The sequence below is a fragment of the Ammodytes marinus genome (genome assembly GCF_949987685.1).
Source record: "Ammodytes marinus genome assembly, chromosome: 4".
Taxonomy (NCBI): Eukaryota; Metazoa; Chordata; class Actinopteri; order Uranoscopiformes; family Ammodytidae; genus Ammodytes; species Ammodytes marinus.
The window spans coordinates 14,830,595-14,850,022 of NC_137233.1; the positions used below are offsets into that span (position 1 = coordinate 14,830,595).

General features: G+C 42.4%; 2 protein-coding genes across 4 annotated transcripts; one reads left to right on the forward strand and one right to left on the reverse strand.

Annotated features, from left to right (window-relative positions):
- Positions 1–1,987: 1,987 nt before the first annotated feature.
- Positions 1,988–11,963, forward strand: brpf3a (bromodomain and PHD finger containing, 3a). Of its 3 annotated transcripts, none has more exons than XM_080026347.1 (13): positions 1,988–2,834; positions 3,286–4,802; positions 5,027–5,183; positions 6,166–6,297; positions 6,439–6,567; positions 6,684–6,996; positions 7,098–7,403; positions 8,245–8,802; positions 8,900–8,957; positions 9,418–9,506; positions 9,702–9,799; positions 9,963–10,117; positions 10,216–11,963. In XM_080026347.1, exons 2-13 carry the CDS (start codon positions 3,304–3,306, stop codon positions 10,397–10,399), a joined length of 3,678 nt encoding a protein of 1,225 aa, XP_079882473.1. In that variant the 5' UTR covers positions 1,988–2,834; positions 3,286–3,303; the 3' UTR covers positions 10,400–11,963. The 3 variants fall into 3 exon arrangements, with proteins under 3 accessions (XP_079882473.1, XP_079882475.1, XP_079882474.1); XM_080026349.1 differs by having other exon boundaries at positions 9,726–9,799; XM_080026348.1 differs by having other exon boundaries at positions 1,988–2,283.
- Positions 11,964–13,513: 1,550 nt separating this feature from the next.
- Positions 13,514–18,996, reverse strand: mon1bb (MON1 secretory trafficking family member Bb). The gene is made up of 6 exons (XM_080025631.1): positions 18,917–18,996; positions 18,224–18,318; positions 17,509–18,120; positions 16,367–17,159; positions 15,478–15,625; positions 13,514–14,959 (listed from the first exon to the last, which is right to left on the reverse strand). Exons 2-6 carry the CDS (start codon positions 18,300–18,302, stop codon positions 14,732–14,734), a joined length of 1,860 nt encoding a protein of 619 aa, XP_079881757.1. The 5' UTR covers positions 18,303–18,318; positions 18,917–18,996; the 3' UTR covers positions 13,514–14,731.
- Between the last annotated feature and the right edge of the window lie 432 nt (positions 18,997–19,428).

The following is a 19,428-nucleotide window of genomic DNA, read 5'->3' on the forward strand; positions in this document are numbered from 1 at the left end:
ATTTACTCCGTTACAAATACTTGAGTAACTTTTTGAATAAATTGTAATTTTAGGAGTAGTTTTATTGCAACATACTTTTACTTTTACTTGAGTAAATATTTGAAGAAAGAACGGTACTTTTACGCCGTTCCATTTGGCTACGTGACGGTCGTTACCTTATTTTTTTATATATTTTATTTATTACATGCGAGAGCTATTTCTCTCATGATTTCTCTCCCCGGGGACGTCTTCAGCCAACATCTCTATCACGTGACTATTTCAACCAATAAAAACCACATTACAAAAGCTTGCCAATCAAATGCAGCCACTTCAGTCACATGACAAGTGTTGTCATGTTGTCATAGGGCTCAACCATGGGCTCAACCATGGGCTCAACCATGGGCTCAACCATGGGCTCAACCATGGGCTCAACCATGGGCTCAACCATGGGCTCAACCATGGGCTCAACCATGGGCTCAACCATGGGCTCAACCATGGGCTCAACCATGGGCTCAACCATGGGCTCAACCATGGGCTCAACCATGGGCTCAACCATGGGCTCAACCATGGGCTCAACCATGGGCTCAACCATGTCCGCGGACTTTTTTAAAGGCTGCGGTTCTGCACCGATGTTGTGTCCGTGGCCGTGCCATGTAGGTTAAACGCATATTTTACCGACTATCTGGGTGAGTCGAGAAAATGGAAGAAACCGCTGATTCCGAGGAGCAATAGCCACACCCCTGGCCTCAAATACAAACTCACACACTCGCAAGCTCTCAATCACTAACTTACAAAATAACAATCACAGTGACACAGACTCCCACACACTCGCAATTACAGAGAAACTGTTCTTCTTTGACACATGTCCTGTTCTCCCTGTAGCCTACTCACTTCGCATGCCCCAGTCTGGCTGTGTGAGAGTCTGAGAGTGGTCTCTTTGTTCAGCCACTTTGTAGTTTCATACGTTAAGTGAGTGTGCCAGCAGGTTTTGATGTGTAACGAAGTTTAATTTTGTGTGTTTTATAATTTTGGGGCTAAACCCAACCTAGATAATTTTCTCAGGGCCAGTGACATATTGTAGGAATTTGTTTTAAAATGTGTATGTGCAAAACAATTGCAACAGTGTTATAAGTGTATTGGTTTTAATTAATATAATTTTGGACAAGCCTAATTTATTATCATTTTATTTGAAGGGTGATGTATTTAATTTGGCAGATAATTAATTTATTATTGTTTGAGTTCAAGGGTTATTCATTTGATTTTTAAATACCTTATTTATTGTTTTATTTAAAAGTATGTTATTTAACATATCTTTATTTGAACATTGCTGTTTTATATTATGTTCGTGTCTATTCTGTACCGTTTGTGTTGCTCTGTATATTTCAAAAATAAATCCGGAGTAATGCAGTAGGCCTACTTGTACTCTTGAGTACTTGAGTAGTCTTTTCACTGCATACTTTTTTACTCTTACTCGAGTAATAATTTTTATGAGTACTTTTACTTCTACTTGAGTAATTATAATCTTAAAGTAACTTACTTTTACTTGAGTACATTTTTTGGCTACTCTGCCCACCTCTGCTTGTAAATGGGATTAATTTCCCATTTAGGATTACCTAAATTGTACACATCTGATAAACGAATGTGTGAATAAGCTTTTATTATTGTTTATATATACAATGAGGTTATTACAGTTGGATAACAGATTGCTCATTATACAGCCTTTGGAAAAACATTTTCCCTAGCAGGTGTATAACAGGTAGGCTACTATATGGGATATATGACTATGAAGACGAGGCTATAAGGCGCGCAATGTATGTCTTGTTGTTTTTCTCACCGCTTCTTTCTATGATGATCTCCAGAAATGAGTCCGATGAATTCGGTGTATCACGTTGACCAATCAGAGAACGGTGCGCATTGTGTGCGATGTGAAGCGACGAACTACGATTGGCTGAGGTGTTTTTTTTCCAAAGGGGCGTATTTTTCAAGCCATCTTGACTGAATATTTAGCCTCATCTTAGGACCATTAATTTGATATCTTCGTGAGTTTGTTGCCCCGAAGTTGCAGAGCAGCATCGTTTGAAAGGTTTAAACCACAGCTATGGAACCGGGTTGAATTTGCGTGTTCGACGGAAGTCACGGCGGAGTGGTGAAGCGTTGAAGATGACGCTGTCGCCCCTGAAATTACCGGCTAGCTAAGCTAACGGCTAGCATGTCCGCCTTGGTTGTAGTCTCTCACTAGCTGACATTTAGCTAGGTGCAGTTATTCTTGTTTGGCACTCGCATTGCAGAGGACACTTTTACAAGGTAGGCCACGACATGTTCACCATTTGCTTATGAAACGTCCCGTTCTCTCTCTTTTTTTTTACACGACTTATCTGTGCGTGTGTCCTGTCCGACCGAGTAACGTTATCACATCAGCCGAAGACAACCTTTCTGCAGGGGTCTGGACTACTAAGTAATAACCGAAGCGTTGCACATTTGCAGTGTCGTGGTCTAATGTATATATACGCAGGTAATGTATGCATTTAGGCACTGTGCGTTTGCTTTCTGGTTGCTGTTAGCATGTATAATTGGGCTGCTAATCAACTTGCAGTCCAAATGTTGTCGCTGCTGTTGTGCGCTTAAAATGGCTGACAGATGTTAGATACTCGGGCTGGTATTTAACGCTCTTCAACCGAACTACGCGCAGCAACAAGGAGGAAAAAAATAGAGAGGATACTGGGATTTGATTGGGTCGCAAGAGATGTTGCAGCGTTACAGACTCCCAATTGGACCAATGGAGAAACAGCTGAGGCGCACGCATGCAAGCAGTACAACTGAACTGTAGTTGTGTTTGTGGAGCAGGAGTACTTGAGGTAACGCGCTGTTATTAGTACAACAGCACCAGAGTTGACCCATTTCACATAGCAACTGTTGTGTCCAGTATTTTTATATATATTTATATATATATAATGATCAAATCTGTAAGATGTTGCTCTTTATATTGTGAAATAAATAACACAACATTCATTGTAACCACAGGTTTTAGGTGTTTCTCTTAACAACAGTTTAATTTTTTGAATCAAGAACATATACTTTGAACAGCAAGTAGGTAACATTAAAGGTGTGATAAGAGAAAAGGTCACACACCAAAAAACTCACACACATTGAGATCTGCAGCCTTACAGTTATGGGTCATTTGCGACAGCTAGATAGCAGAATAAGTGAGTGGCTAAATATTGATATTGGATTATTTTCATTACGTTATATATTGTCTGGGCTGTCAGTTGAATTTTCTTAATATTTTCTCCTTTTGTGTCTGTTAAGGAGCTGGTGTAAAGTCCCATGCAGAAGGTGAGGAGGCGGGGATGTGAGACAGATCTTCGTAGACTCAACATGGGTAGGGGTCGAGGAAGAGGGAGAGGAAGGGGCAGGGGGTCGTCTGGCCAGTCGCGTCCCCCCTCGCCCTACAGACTGCAGCTCTCTCCATCCAGGGAGACTTTGACGTACGCTCAGGCTCAGAAAATAGTGGAAGTGGACCTCGATGGAAGGCTCCATCGGATTAACATCACGGACGCTCTGCCGGTTATCACAGAGGACGAGATGATGGCGCAGGACATCGCAGAGTGCAATAGCAACAAGGAGAACAGTGAACAAACGCAGAGTAAAACCAGATCGTGGAGGAAACCCTCAAACAGTAAAAGCAGGAAGAGTGGTAAAAACACATCTCACCAGAACCAACGGTCTGGCTCGCAGCAGCACACAGGACCTACTAATTCCTTACTGCCCCTGTCCCACCAAACCCCTTTGCCTGAGCCCACCTTTCGTACACTGAGTTCAGTTTGCATCTCGGAGGCGCCTCCTCTCCCGACAGCCTACTATCGTTACATAGAGAAGTCACTGGAGGAGCAGGACAGCGTGGCTGAGTACGACATGGACGAGGAGGACCTGGCTTGGCTGGAGATGGTCAACCAGAAGCGGGTGTGTGACGGCCACGCCTCTGTAGCACCGGACACTTTTGAGCTGCTGATCGACCGCCTGGAGAGAGAATCCATCCTCGAGTCCCGCAACCAGGCACTGTCGCAGAGCGCCGTCGACGAGGACGCCTTCTGCTGCGTCTGCCTGGACGACGAGTGTCTGAACAGCAACGTCATCCTGTTCTGTGACATCTGCAACCTGGCCGTCCACCAGGAGTGTTACGGCGTGCCCTACGTACCCGAGGGTCAGTGGCTGTGTCGCTGCTGCCTGCAGTCCCCCTCCCGTCCCGTAGACTGTGTGCTCTGTCCTAACCGAGGAGGTGCCTTCAAACAGACAAGCGATGGACGTTGGGCCCACGTCGTCTGTGCCATATGGATCCCGGAGGTGTGCTTTGCAAACACAGTGTTCTTGGAGCCTGTCGAAGGGGTCAAGAACATCCCTCCCGCTCGCTGGAAGCTGACCTGCTACCTGTGTAAGCAGAAAGGCAGAGGAGCATCCATTCAGTGCCACAAAGCCAACTGTTACAGGGCCTTTCACGTGACCTGCGCCCAGAAGGCCGGCCTGTTTATGAAGATCGACCCAGTCCGGGAGACCGGGGTCAACGGCACCACCTTCACTGTGAAGAAGACTGCTTTCTGTGAGCATCATTCTCCAGTGGGGTCTCGGCGGGACGGCTCCGGAGACGAGTCGGTTGAAGGGAGACTGGTAGGGGGCAGGGGTAACAGGGGTCAGAGGTCGTACACTCAAAGCCCCCCCTCACCACCAAGCAAAAAGGCTACCAAGGGCCAGAAGAAGAAGAATACAAAGGGGTCCACGCGTCGCTCAACTGTGCCTGTTCTGCTAGTGCCTCAGATCCCCTCTCACAGGTGTGGCATTGACATACGGTCAGAATTTCAATACCCATCATACATTGTTTTGTTTTTTCCCAACATTGTATTTACTGGTTTTTAACAATTTTGCAAAGTCTTACACATTAATCAGCACGTTTATACCATACATTAGCACCAAGGTGTAGGACATCATTAAAATATATATATATCACAAATACAATAACAAGAAAATTAAATAATAACGTGACATTTACCCACAGGCTGAACAAGATCTGCACGGGAGTTGAAGTCCAGAGGAAGAATCAGTTCATGCAGAGGCTTCATAACTACTGGCTACTGAAACGACAGTCTCGAAATGGAATGCCTTTAATACGCAGACTCCATTCCCATCTACAGGCCCACAAGACTGCAGAGCAGGTGCGGAGAGAGAGAGAGAGAGGGAGATGATGTACAGTGTGTGCATGAAAATTAGATAATAAGACAATTACTCTGATATAAAATAAACTACTGCAAATAAATTGATATACTGTAGTGGGTATATTGTTATGTCATACTTTTTTATTTTATCATGGTTATGATGATCATGGTATGTTTCACGAGAAAAATATTTGAATTACTGAAAATGGACTTAACTACTTGACAGCATGTTTAAAGTAAGTATTTGTTGCATTTTCACACAAACCAAGCACGTGGTTTTTACTTGTATTTTAGCTGGTATCCACATTAACTAACTAATGATAAGTTCATATAATATCCATGTGGAGCGACATAAATTATTATAATTAGCAGATTTACATTAGGCTTTAGACTATCACTGGAAGCAAACTTATTCTCACACACTGACATCAAAACATAAGCCCAGCCATCATACTTTGCAATGATTCAGATAGATGGAAGACTTCACACATATTTTCACAGCTGTCATCTTTGCTGTATACCTTTCACAACTGCAGGGGGCGACATCATGTAAAAGTTATGGTTATGATGTTTTAATCTTTTACCATTAAACCATAAAATCAAAGTAAACATTTTTTTACCAAATGCAAAAGTATGTGATTGAGCAAGCATTATTTTGAGTGGTGTCCCTATGGTAGCCTTTTCTACCAATTGTTGGTAACATTAAAATGTTATATTGTACTTGAATTGAAACTCAATTCTGATCCATCAAATTTTCACACTTTGGCTTTTTGAACATTTAATTTTCTTTCTTTCTGGAACTTGGGGACTTGAATATAACTATCAATTTAACCTGCCCTGCCCCATGATTTTGGGTCTCAAGCCAGATGATCTCCTCACTGACGCAGTATCTCCAAAACATGAAAGCGACAGGACAGACTTATTTTATTTTAAAGCTGAATCTTTAATCTGATCTCCGTGTGCTTGTTCCTTTTCTGTCCAGAACGAGCCCGATGAGAAGCTGTGTGCTGCACGAGAGGAGCTACGTTACTGGCAGAAGCTGAGGCAAGACCTGGAAAGAGCCAGACTTTTGGTGGAACTCATCCGCAAGAGAGAGCGGCTAAAGAGAGAACAGGTGCATTGCAGAGGAAGCGTGAGACAAGCTATACATATTTAGTGTGTGATTATAGACTCTTATCAGCACTGTCACTCATTTCAGCCTTTTCTAAAAAGTGACCTTCCCTCTACTCCTCTCTGTTAATGTCACACCCTTCAGATGAAAATTCAGCAGGCCGCTCTTGAATTGAAGCTAACCCCCGCTTTGGTGCTTCTGCGAACAACCTTGGACCAACTACAAGAGAAGGACACTGACAAAATCTTCTCTCTGCCCGTCAATCTATCAGAGGTATGTGCAGTGAGAAAACAATCTGTGTAAATTTGCTTCACTTTTCGTTTAGAATCATATTTGCGTTTGGCATTACTTTGACTCAGCTAACAGTCTTATTGTCCTGATTCACTGAGGTCCCAGATTACATGGAGTTTGTTTCCCAACCCATGGACTTCTCCGCCATGCGCACCAAACTGGAGGGACATGCCTACTGCTCCATCGGGGACCTGCAGAAGGACTTTGAACTCATGATCTCCAACTGCCTCAAGTACAACTCCAAGGACACCACGTTTCACACCACAGCCTTACAACTGCGGGAAGTGGGAGGGGCTATTCTCCGTCACAGCCACAGGCAGTCTCAGAGCATCGGCCTGGACCCTAGCACGGGGATGCATCTCCCAGAGAGCTTCAACAAACATGGCTTCTACCACTGTACGTGGGACGATGGTGAGTTGAGAGTGGAACCTATAGCTATTTCCTAGTGAAACATAAATCTCCCCTCATCTGTTCATCCATTTTTTGGTTTCTCTTCTTCGCCCTCTTTACAGTCGACTCAGTCTTGGACCCAGAGAACAGACTGCACCTGACCACAGACGAGCAGCTGAAGGCCTTACTGGACCAAATGGACATGGTCACGTCCATGCGTACCAGCGGTGGGCGAACCAAACGCATCAGGCTGCTGCGCCGAGAAATCAACTCTCTCAGACAGAAGAGGAACCAGCAGCAGCAAAACTCTGTGAACGGCAACGATAAGAAAGACGAAGATGAGGAGGACAAGGAAGAGAAGAAGAATAAGAAGACTAAGAAAAACCAGAAAAAAGATGTTGCTGTGGCAGTGTCTAACTCTGGAACAGGTAAACAATATATTTACTCTGTATTAAAGCCACTACGAGTAACATGGCACGTTGGCGTCCCCTTTGGACAAAAGCGGTAGTATTTTTACGCCGCCCGCTGTCGCAAAGCTGTTTCCTAGCGCGTGCCAGGCGCGCGAGTGTGAACTGAGAAGGGAGCAATATAGTGCATGTCCGTGTGTTGAAAGTGTGAGGACTCTTTTCGGCTCCGTGAGAGTGGTTTTGACACTGCATCAACTAATGCCAGTCACTGCCACACACACCTGATTGCAATGATGCAGCAGTGTCACCTAACTACTCTCTCTCTCACGGAGCTGAAAGATGTGTGTCCGACTCCTCACAGAAAGCGAATGAACGAGAGACGGCAGTTAGTATGGATCACGATGAGGTAATGTGTTTATGTTGTTGTAAATAATGACTATTTCAGATAATGGTTATCTGATGATGGTGAAGCAAAGCAAACTTTGTGTTAGTACCAACCGCTCATTCATTTAGGATTAAACACTGCAGTCTAGGTTCGCTCTCGTGAAATTGTATACACGTTGCTTGGCAACGCCCTGGTCCCGCCCGTAGCTCTCCCTTTTAGCTTTTCTTCATTGCATTTTTTCTTTGATGGTTCAGGCCCGTTATCAGTCATTATGACGACAAATAACTGTCTCAAACAAGGCTCCCGCTCCCCTTCCCTCACCTGGAGAGATAGGCTTCTCAATTCACGTTGCTGCGCCACACTGAAATCTGCGACCAATACGGATATGTGACCATAGAGCCTGCACGAGCGAAAAAAAAATACTAAGATGGATTTCAGTTGTATTTATTGTCTGACATAAATGTCTCTTTGATGCAGACGACTCTCCACCTGTGCTTGAACTGACCTGCCCGGTCTCATCGCCGTTGCCGGGAGACGCTCCCCTGGAGCCCCCTGTGCTGGGCATGGTGAGCGGAGGGCGCAGGTCTCCCGGCCGCTCCTACAAGCGCCAGAGGTCGTCTCGCAGCGGGAGCAAAAGCCAATGTGAAGACGAGGCTGAGGTCGGAGAAACGCCGTCTTCACAACAGGAGGCCGTTCACGAAGTCACTCCGCTGGGAACGCCCCCCACCACTCTGCCTCTGGTCGGAGTCGGTCGCCGCACGTCCGTTCTGTTTAAGAAAGCTAAAAATGGGGCGCGGATGGCCAAACCCAAGTCCCCGCCACAGCAGAATGGAAAAACATCTGAGGATAAAAGAAACGGGTTGGACAGCACTCCTGCCCGCCCACATTCACCCAGTGTAACCAACCTCACCGCCTTACCTCCTACTCCGAACGCCTCCCCGACACCTCCCTCTCCTTCCTCACACCACCTGAGGTCCAGAGGCCACAGTTTAGAAATCGAAGCGGACAAAATCCCTCCACCATCCAGAGAAGGAGGTAAGATGAAATGGATTACTATTTTACAGAGAGTTTCTGGAAAGACTGTATGTGTCACTGTCACTATTTCTATTTTTATTTTTTGTTTTTTTACTAGGGCTGACAAACGGAAAGCACATCTCTACAGACCATGATGATGAAGACAAAAAACTAAAGTGAGTTTGGAGTCAAACATGCAACCGGCCTCATGCAAGAACCACCCCTAAGAATGGATTAGTCCTCAAGGGAATTTGTTGCATTCACAAAATGTGTCATACATTTTCTCTAACCTACAAATTAAATTCACGTGTGCTCCACACATATTGTGTCAGATATGTTAGTTGCTGGGGTGTAGATCATGCTAATGTGGAAATCTCAAGCGTGTGCACCTCCTCGTGATAAATTGATATTCATTAGGCTGAAATGTAGTTATTTATGACAAATTTGTGCAGTTAAGAGAGACTAATAATTCTGAAACTCATTCGAGCAAACCTCTTCGACAAAAATAAGAGAAAAAGTTTAAGATAAGAACATGAAAATGTTCTTGCATGATGCCCATTGTCTTTGAAATTCTCAGAAATAGAAATGTAACTATAGTCTAACTGTACATGTATTTCTTATTTTCTTGATGTTCAGTTGTTGTGTCTCCCCACCCAAACGAAGTCGTGGGAAACCTGCATTGGCTAAAGTGCCCAACAGTGAGAATGGCGACATCTCTGGCACTGGTGTGTATGATGAGAAGGCGATCAAAATACAGTGAATTGCCAAAGTTATTCTGTGTTTATTGGATTCGTAATGTAAGAATATGCACTCAAAAAAAATGTAATTGAGCAAAGCAATTCCATGAAATTCTCAGTTTGGGATCAAGTGCTGTCACAAAACATAACTTAATTGGATATATTGGAATATCCTGTTCACAGGAAAGTCTACACTTCTGTCTTTAGATAGTGAGACAGAGCTCTCACCCCTGGACCTAGTTTGGGCCAAATGCAGAGGATATCCATCATACCCAGCAATGGTGAGGATGTGTTTGGTTTTGCAGTTAATGCATTTCTGCACTGTAGCATTTCTGCTTCGTAGTGAAAAGCCTCAGAGCTGACATAAAGAAAAAGGCTTCATTGCATCCCGCAGAAGGGAATGATAATTCAGTCAACTATAACTGACATGATTTATTGTGGCAGATTGTTGACCCAGACATGCCCCAGGAAGGGCTTCTTCACAACGGCATCCCTATCCCAGTGCCTCCTGTGGAGGTGCTCAAACTGGGCGAGTTGAGACAAACGGAAGAAGGGGAAAAGCTCTTCTTAGTGCTATTCTTTGACTCCAAAAGGACTTGGTAAGATTCCGACAGGCAGGCTAAACCTCATGTTGACTTTTCAAAACAATCGGGAGCAGTCTTTTCACTCTGAAAATTGTTCCCTCTTGGTTTTTCAGGCAGTGGCTCTCTCGGGACAAACTGCTGCAGATGGGGATGGACGACACTGTAGACAAACTGCGCTTAATGGAAGGCAAGAAACCCAGTGTTCGCAAGTCTGTCCACACTGCATACGACCGGGCCATGGTACATTTAAACCACGTGAGGAGAAATGTAAACTTCACTCACTCCAATTTTATATAAATATTTATAGTTTCAAGATTTTATCATCTTAAACAGGCTGCCTGGTTAAATGTATAGAACCTTCATCAATGCTCTTAAAGTGGGAGAATAAAACAAAGGGGTTATATTTCCAACAGTGGATCCTATTTAAAGTTTTCTGCAGAAACATGTTGCTCTGATTTTTAAAAAAGTGCTTGAAGACATTTTCCTAGATACATTTGTTGATTTGTTCATGTGATTTTTAAAAATGATTTTACACAACCACTGATGCTATGTGTTGATATAAAGTTTTTATTTTAGGCCAAAGTGAGTCATGACTTAGGTAAGAAAAGTGTAAATATTTAATCGTCAAAGGGACTGTGTTGATTCAGAACATATTTAGATTGTATTTGCCATTGAAATGTCACTGTGTTTAATAATGTGTGAAAGTCCCGCTTAATATTCATGTCATATCTGGACTCTGGATGAAAATGATCATTTTTACCATCAGAAATCCAATTTTAAGTGGTGTTGATATTATATATAATTTTTTTTTCAAATACATGTAAAGGGCATCAAACTTAAAAAAAAACAAAAAAAAAATTAATTCAGATCGCCCTCCATTGAATCCAGTCTTTTAGTTCACATTGATATTAAAGTGAGTATTATCAAAAAGAAAATACCTCAAACCTTCTCGAGCTGCCTTGGACATTAGATTTAAAGTGGAGTAGAACTCATTTTACATTTGCCTCCTAAAAGTTTTTTATTCAACAATTCATAGAATTCCTCAATAAATATGAAATCAACAATTTGATATCAATAGAAATGCTGATACATTTTGCTCAATGAGCTGCCAATGCAAACATCTTTGAACTTTTAAGTCCAGCTATGACGTGTTGTATGTGAGACTTTAGAGGTATTTGTTTATTTTTCCATATTGTGAAACTGTATTATTATTCTAGAAGGGTGCACCTTGCAATTAGTAAGATGTGAGGCCACTAAAGAGGTGAAGGTGTTTGTTTTGTGGTTACGACAATGTCTACTGCGTTCACTCGTTGCAGAAAAGGGTCAAATGACTTGAAAAGCACAATCGGTCTGTTTTTAGAAACAAAAGGTATAGGATCGGTGACTCCTGGAGCCATGTATGTGGCAAAAATGTGTGTGTGTGTATAGTATACATATATGAAAACAACCTCAGTGTAGTAAAGGTGCATGTGTATAGTTTTGTAAATATGTAAATGTATGTTTATATTGGCTTACATGAAGTTATTTAAGGAATGCAGAATCAAGATTTAGATTATAATTTATAATTTGTGGCAGTCGAGAGTGTTATTTAAAAAGTAAACTATTGAAAAGATTTATGTATGATGCTAAGTAGCTCTTTGTAATAGTGATGGTATATTTACCAACATGTCAGAATATATTCTCTAGAAGTGAGGCGGCACAAGACCTGAGCTCTATAGACAGCTGTGAGCGCACCAGTCTACCAGAGTGTTTTTTTTTTCTTGGGTGGCACAGGATATTTTGTGATCTTGTCATTTGAATTGTACTGCAAGATCTATAATCGGCCTGAGACAATATTTTCTCACACAAGAATAAATGCTGTTTGAAACAACTGCATGTGTCATCTATTACCCACATTTCACCTGCTCAACCTAGTGTATTTTATGATTCACCTACAATGGGTCGAGGTATCATTTCAAGACAGAATCAATCAAGTATAAGAAAATAAGTTTTAGTTAAAGTGGCCATCCAATATTCATTGTGTGGTGGTCAGCTGTTTAAAGTGACAATATTTAACTTTTATCAAGTGTTTGTGTTGTCTGTAGATCAGTGAATAAGCCAGTTAACCTATACAATATTTTGATCTGCTATAATGTACGTTACAATGCTGTAATAGGTCAGGCATTGGTTATTGGAAGATACTTATTACTTAGCAGAAAGAAAGAAAAATATATTTTGATATTAATTCTCTTAATCTTAAACAACATTTGCCAGGTGCCTGAAGTGTTTTTGTCATGCCACAGCTTGTAGCTCTTAACCAGTTGCAAATAATGTTCTAATATGTTTCCTGGAGTTTTTTTAAAAGGTACTTTCAATATATACTCACCGGCCACTTTATTAGGTACAGCGGTTCATTTTCTTGTTAACACATATAACTTATCAGCCAATCACATGTCAGAAACTTAATGCATTTAGGCATGTAGACCTGGGCGGGACAACTTATTGAGGTTGAAACCGAGCAACAGAATGGGGAAGAAAGGGGTTTTAAGTGGCTTTGAACATGGCAATGTTGAAGGTGCCAGGAGGGCTGGTATGAGTATTTCAGAAACTGTTTATCTACTGGGATTTTCAGTCCAAACCATCTCTAGGGTTTACAGACAATGGTCCGAAAAAGAAAAAATATCCAGTGAGCGGCATTTGTGTGGACGTAAAATTGTTGAAGTCAGAGGTCAGTGGAGGATGGGCATACTAGTTTGAGATGATAGAAAGGCAACAGTAACTCAAATAACCACTCGTTACAACCAGGGTATGCAGAATACCATCTCTGAACGCAAAATACGGCCAACCTTGAAGCAGATGGGCTACAGCAACAGAAGACCCCACCAGGTTCCACTCCTGTCAGCTAAAAACAGGAAAATGAGGCTACAATTCTCACAGGATCACCAATATTGGACAATAGGAGATTGAAAAATCATGCCTGGTCTGATGAGTCTCGATTTCAGTTGCGACATTCAGGTGGCAGGTTCAGAATTTGGTGTTAACAACATGAAAGTATGGCTCCATCCTGCCGTGCACCATCAACCATGCCACGTTCAAAGTAACCTAAACCCCCTTTCTTCCCCATTCTGATGCTCGGTTTGACTTCAGTACATTGTCTTGACCACGTCTAAAAATGCATTAACTTGCTGCCATGTGATGCTGATAAGCTTTTTTGTTTTTATAAGCCATTGAACAGGTGTACCTAATAAAGTGGCCGGTGAGTGTATAACTCCTTAATAGAAAAACTGCAATTGAAACCCAGGAAATATTCCTTATTAAATTTGTTATTGTAAACTTTATTCTTCATATTTGTTGAACTGAATGCTTGCATTTGGACAAATTTCCCATCAAACTCAAAATGACTAAGGCAATTAAATGGAAATGAACAACTGTCCCTGTTTTTACTACAGTAAGTACCACATTCTATCCCAAGAATATAATCGAAAATTATTTTGGAAATCACAGATACACAGAATTAAACATTAGTGTAAATCATAAGACATTTTCCTGCAGATAATAAGTGATGCTCATTCACAACATCTCTCCTTTAATAGGACAAGTGTAGATTTGTGCAACCTGGGATTTATTTCATAATACTACAGACGTACTCTTTAAGACTTGAATTGACAGAGAAATTCCTCAAAAGGACACAAGAATGAGGCTACTGTTTATAGACCATCTTTACAAAACTGGTATTCCAAAAAAAGGAAAAGTCGCCTGAAGTCCCTGCATGAAGTGGTCATCGTACTATATGTCTCTGCAGAGAAACATCAGGGGCATCTTTATAGCTTGGCGTCCAAATCAAACACAGAAATCTAAAATTATGATCATGTGACGTGATCTGCTTCAACAGAGACTTACTACTTGTTTTCTGCACAAAAATGCAACCAGACATGAATGAAACCTGATCATTGTAGCTTGAGTAGAAACACTTGTTTTTTTCAAGTTATGTCACAGCCCCGTGTAACCAACTTCCTCCAGGGCAATTTGTTTGTTCATGACCAGGTATGACACATGGTGGCCCAACCCTGTTTTGGCACATCCAGTTTGCTGTTATTCCAGTTTATGTCGAGTCAAAATAAACATACTTTGCATTTCTTGCATATCCCATTTTGTAACCTTGGGTTGTATTGTTAATGTTGTGGGAAAAAAAATCCTAGTTTGAGAAAGTTAATTCTTTAACTCATTTTAACTTACACCACAAAGCGAGGAATAGTTATAGCATATGAATGAACTGTCATCTGTGCAATACATTCACTGTCCGTGAGGAATATTTCTCTCTTGTTGCAGCAATAAAACAATATAAAAACATTTAAATATCAATGCAACCATTTTCTACCACAGTTCAATTTAAAACATACTAATGCTGTTTTGCCCCGACCCTTTTCCGACTGAAAGCAGTGATGCAATGACATGCTCTCTTGTTAAGGTAAAGAAATAATACTAGTTTGAAAGAGGTCATTCCTTCTTAAATAGTGTAAAAGGTAGTGTTTGATTTCCAGTAGTCTGTCAAGTCCAACAAGTGTCAAAAGAGGGTTCAAAAATAGCTTGGAACCAGTGTACAAACTACTGTTGAATGAGGCAGAGGGACTAAAGTAGCACTATGGAGTCCTATAGAAGAGATAAGAAGCCGTTATCTGTGGAGTCCTGCTGGTCAGATTTGCCACTTCGAGAGCTCTTGCTGGGGTTGGGGGTGGTTGAATACTTTGGGGGGTATCTGATGAAGAGACGGTCCTCCTCCTTTTTAATCCACCTTAGAAGCTTAGTGATAGCAGTGATGGCGCAAGCCTTGGTCACCAAAGGACTGAAGCAGGTATACAGCTCAAACTTACTTGTGACCTACAGTGGAGAGGAAAATGGACATTTTAAGTGGAGGACATCAAAGTTGATCCTTTACAGAAACTGAAAGTTATGTGTGGAATATTATGTGCTTTCTTGCTAAGATTTCTAGCATTTGTAACCGATGTATGTATGTGTTTTAATTATTTGCACTGCCCGCTTCTTAAATAAATGTAATTGAAAATTAGAGATGGACAACCTTTTTTTCACAAGTGATCAATAAATATGAAGATACAGAAAGCAGCCAGAAGATTAGCTTAGCATAAAAGACCAAAACAGCTCTCTTCAAAATGAAGCTCAGAAATGAACAGGTTACACATATATTAGTGGTATCTCTGGCCAGCCAACGAAAATATACCAGCACTTTCTGTTTGTACACAAGTTTTTGTATGGGTTAAACCATTGGGCAGGGCAGCCAAAGCTGTTCCCCCTTACTTTCAGTCTTCATATTGAACTCAAAGGATTCTCTCCAAGGTGCCAACAGTGAGAATGTATCAGTTAAAAGCTCAGCTACATACCCAGGCGAGCAGAGTTTCCCTCTCAGCGACGTGGTAGATGAGCTTGAGGGGTCGTGAGGTGCTGTGGATGCGACTGTGCATGTACCTATAAAGGTCCAGGAGTCTCATTTTCTCCTCTTCACTGCTGTACGGGGCCTCCATCTCTGGGCTACATGCAGCAACAACAAAAGGTAGGGTGAAGTTTACAGTAAAAAGAGGCAATGTATTTACATAGACAAAGATACAATTAACATAAAAAATAAAATATCATTAAGGGCCATGGTGCTGAAATTTCAGTGAATAAAACTCAAATAAAATGATTTATGACAGTCATGAGACAGTATTTCACAGTAAGATAATCAGCAGATCAAAATCACAGAGAATTATACATTTAAGTGTTTATATTTTTGGTACAAGTTCCCTTCCATTTTCAAGGTTGCTACTGGCTGCTGGCTTCTGTAATATGATACTTGAGGCTTTCAATTCTGCTCACTAAGAGATACATTTATTGAATTGCAGGAATATTATACAACGTTTTGACTCTGTGCCCAATTTCAGAAACCCTCTTTTTCTGAAGTATCCAATATCAAAACAGGACACATTCATTTCTAAACACCAACCTCACTAAGCTGTACTTTTTTTCTTAAAAGTATATAAGCTCTCATTATTTTTCATAAACAAAGTGAAAAACTGTGCACAATCCTAGGCATTCATGTAAACACTTTTTTTTCTTCAGACTAAGAATATGTTGTATTTCATATTACTTCTTAAAAACAAAAAGCTAAATTAAAAAGGACATTAATATTTTCTAAACATAAAGGCACCAGTTTAGGCTATTTTTTCCCTCCTATATTTCCATAGATAATATTGATACACAAAAACAAACACACACACACACACACACACACACCTGGTGAACTGAGTGAGCTGGCGATAGTTATCTGGCACATCAAAGGGCTTGTACATGAAGTGTCTGAGGTCTGAGACGCCCACCTGGCTCACGCTGTACGACTGGGCTTTGGCGATGAGGCTCAGGGAGTTCTGAGCCGCCATGGCCTCCTCTATCTTTCTCTTGCACTCGGCTACGGCGTAAAAGGCCTCCTTGTCTGTCGAGAGCAGCAGCAGGCAAACAGTGCACTCCGGAGGGTCCAGGTAAGATATGTATGCATAAAAGTAACAGTCAGGATTAAAGAGAGGGAGGCAGATGGGAGTCCAGATCTCCCCGGCCTGAAAGGCGGAGGAGGCTCCGATGAGGTTCAGCAGGAGGTGGACGTCAGCGGGCTCTAGCCGGGCGTCCTCGATCACCGTCTTCTCCTGGACGATGGTGAGCAGCTGGTTGTTGGCGATGAGGATGGAGAAGACCAGATTGGGCGTGATGGCTTTCTGCAGGATCAGGCTGAGAGAGTCCCTGAGAGAGGAGGCTATGGGCAGGCAGTGCACCGCCGCTAGCAGGAAGCTGGGGTCCCAGTCCACCAGGTTGAGAAGACCGTCCAGGATCTTCTCAGAGCCGGCCAGGAGCCTCCTCAGGTCATAGTTCTTCTTGTGCTCAAAGATGCGGGAGATGCTGGCCTGGGTGAGCATGCTGATGATCTGATAGTAGACGTACAGGAGCTCTCCACACAGCTGCCGCTCCGACTGACGACTGCTGGAGACGCACACCAGCACGAGGGGCCCCTTGGACAGGAACACCACGGTGTGACCGTCTGATGGAAGGAAGGAAGGAAAGACCACTTGTGAACTTGGAAATTAGAGCAAGTGGTAACAGACATTCCTTAATCAAATGTTGTACTTAAAATACAAGTCGATTTCGTAACAATGACACTGTGAAGAATGCATGAGCTTCTCCTCGTACATGGTATGTCAGACAGTTCTCTATCTTTTTGTCAATTGGTAATAATTAACTTGACCTATATGGCAAGCCAGAGTCACATTTATTAGTGCCCACAATGCTGTGTGGAAAAACTTGCTCTCATTTATGTGAATAGAAATTGACATTTATAAAAAGAATTTGTACAAAAGCTATGTGGAGATTAAAAAGGCTAACGCTCTCACCAGAATAGATTGAGCGGATCATATTGTCTCCACTTTGAACAAAGGAAACAAGTGCCATCATGACTCCCATTGTAGATGACAGAGCCTCTTCACTGCCGTATCGAGAATAGATGGGTTTGCCCGCCTCGCTCAGCACAAACACATGTTTCCTGTGCTGCCGCCAGCTGTCAGACGTCACGTCCTCGTCGCGATGAGACATAAACGCAGGATATTCCTCCGTGCCCGCCTCCAGTAAGGGAGAGGACCTTCCCTTCACGCCTATACCTTGCTCCTCCAGCTTGGCCTTGGCCAGCATCGTAACCACAAACTCCCCCGAGTCGCTCTGGTCGTTGTCAGTGGCGACAGCATGCTCGCCGGTTACCGTGTCAGGCGGCTGAGTGGACACGTTGTTCTGATGCTCAGGGTTTTCCGTCTCCTCAGTCTCTACTAGCTCTGTTACATGGTTAGAATCGGTTGGCTCTATATCCGGACACGGCTCTTCTGCTGTATCATCCAAAAGGAGTGAACCTGCAGGCTCCTCTTTGTGAATGGCGGCGGTGCTGTGGTTTCGCTCCACCGGATCAGGAAACATGTGATTCCCCAAGAGGGAGAGAGAAGTCGCCAAGATGTCAACTAAGATGGAAATACAATGAAGTGATTAATTGACCAAGGATATAAATGGAAACAGGTGAGCTAAAAGTAAGAATGGCTTTAGTGAGAGGATTAAGTCATTTACCAGGCGGATGACTCTCAGACGTTGGATTACAAATGTTCACTCCCTCTGCCACTCCTTCTTGAAGATTGTCTCTCTCCATGATACCATCACAGTCACTGGAATCACAAACACACACAGCAAAAAATATATATAACAAAACTATTCCCAATAAACAGCATCATAGTTAATGTAATTCAGTGGCCGCAGCAGTACTGTGACAGACAGCAAACATCCCAATCTGTAGCCTAATGAATAGGAGCACTATAGAGCAGAGAGGTCGTGTCACATGAGGAAAAGTGGTTAAAGAGAATTACAACTACAAGATACAACAACCGCCTCTGGTATTTAAGGCTGGATACAACTCCAAGCAGCCGGGCTATTGTTGAACTACAGATGCACGGCAGTGAGCTGGGGGAAGCTTACGTTTGTTCAATAATAGCTTAAGTTACTTATAATTAAAGCTTGTGTTAGCGTGTCTGACAATTAGATCGCCATAGGCTTAGGCTACTTTTCCATTTTAATAAATGTTTGATTGTAAAATACGATGCGGCTGAGTGTATGGTGACTGTACCTCCATGGCTAACACTGCCTGCTAGCAAGCGACACTCACACACACAGACAGATCAATTTCATGGCCTTGGCTAAACAGTGAGCGTGCAAGCAATCGTGGACAACTAACAAATTAGGCAGATAAAGACAAAGGATACAACTTACGATTTTTGTACCGTTGCAACGTTGGGTTTAATGTATAATTTGCTACATTGACTTGCATCAGCAGCCCGGTTAGCAAACAAGCTGTCAAGAATGAGAAGCAAAAAAAACAAATTTTCCTCTTGCCAAAGGAGACATCCGGAATCTATGATGACAAGCACATCTGACCAATCCAGGTGCTCGGTGACTACTACTAGCCCCGCCCCCTTATGATACGTTCCAGACTGAGAGCAATGTGAAACACTCACACTGCGCAATACATGACATATGGCCTGTAAAGCTTAATAAACAAGATGTGTTTGTGTCCTCCGTGCAGTCCGGTGCAGTCTCATTCCCTACAGAATGGAGAAAATACAAAAAAGGGGGAGAATATAGCCTACTGTTAGGCCTATTATTTTTCCTGTTATCCAGCAATACTGGTTGGATCTTCAGCGGTAACAGTTCTAATCAATATCCGTCCTGGAAAAAAAGAAAGAATAATTTGTGAATAAAGAAGAGATATTTCTATTTATTTG

Excerpts from the sequence above, each read along its gene's own strand:
- mon1bb (XM_080025631.1), bottom strand. The coding sequence starts at position 18,302 with ATGGAGAGAGACAATCTTCAAGAAGGAGTGGCAGAGGGAGTGAACATT. Across the intron at positions 15,626-16,366 it reads CAGCTCACTCAGTTCACCAG|CCCAGAGATGGAGGCCCCGT; the intron begins GTGTGTGTGTGT and ends TGCTGCATGTAG. Across the intron at positions 14,960-15,477 it reads GGGAAACTCTGCTCGCCTGG|GTCACAAGTAAGTTTGAGCT; the intron begins GTATGTAGCTGA and ends TCTCCACTGTAG.
- brpf3a (XM_080026347.1), top strand. The coding sequence starts at position 3,304 with ATGCAGAAGGTGAGGAGGCGGGGATGTGAGACAGATCTTCGTAGACTC. Across the intron at positions 6,568-6,683 it reads TGCCCGTCAATCTATCAGAG|GTCCCAGATTACATGGAGTT; the intron begins GTATGTGCAGTG and ends TGATTCACTGAG. Across the intron at positions 7,404-8,244 it reads AGTGTCTAACTCTGGAACAG|ACGACTCTCCACCTGTGCTT; the intron begins GTAAACAATATA and ends TCTTTGATGCAG.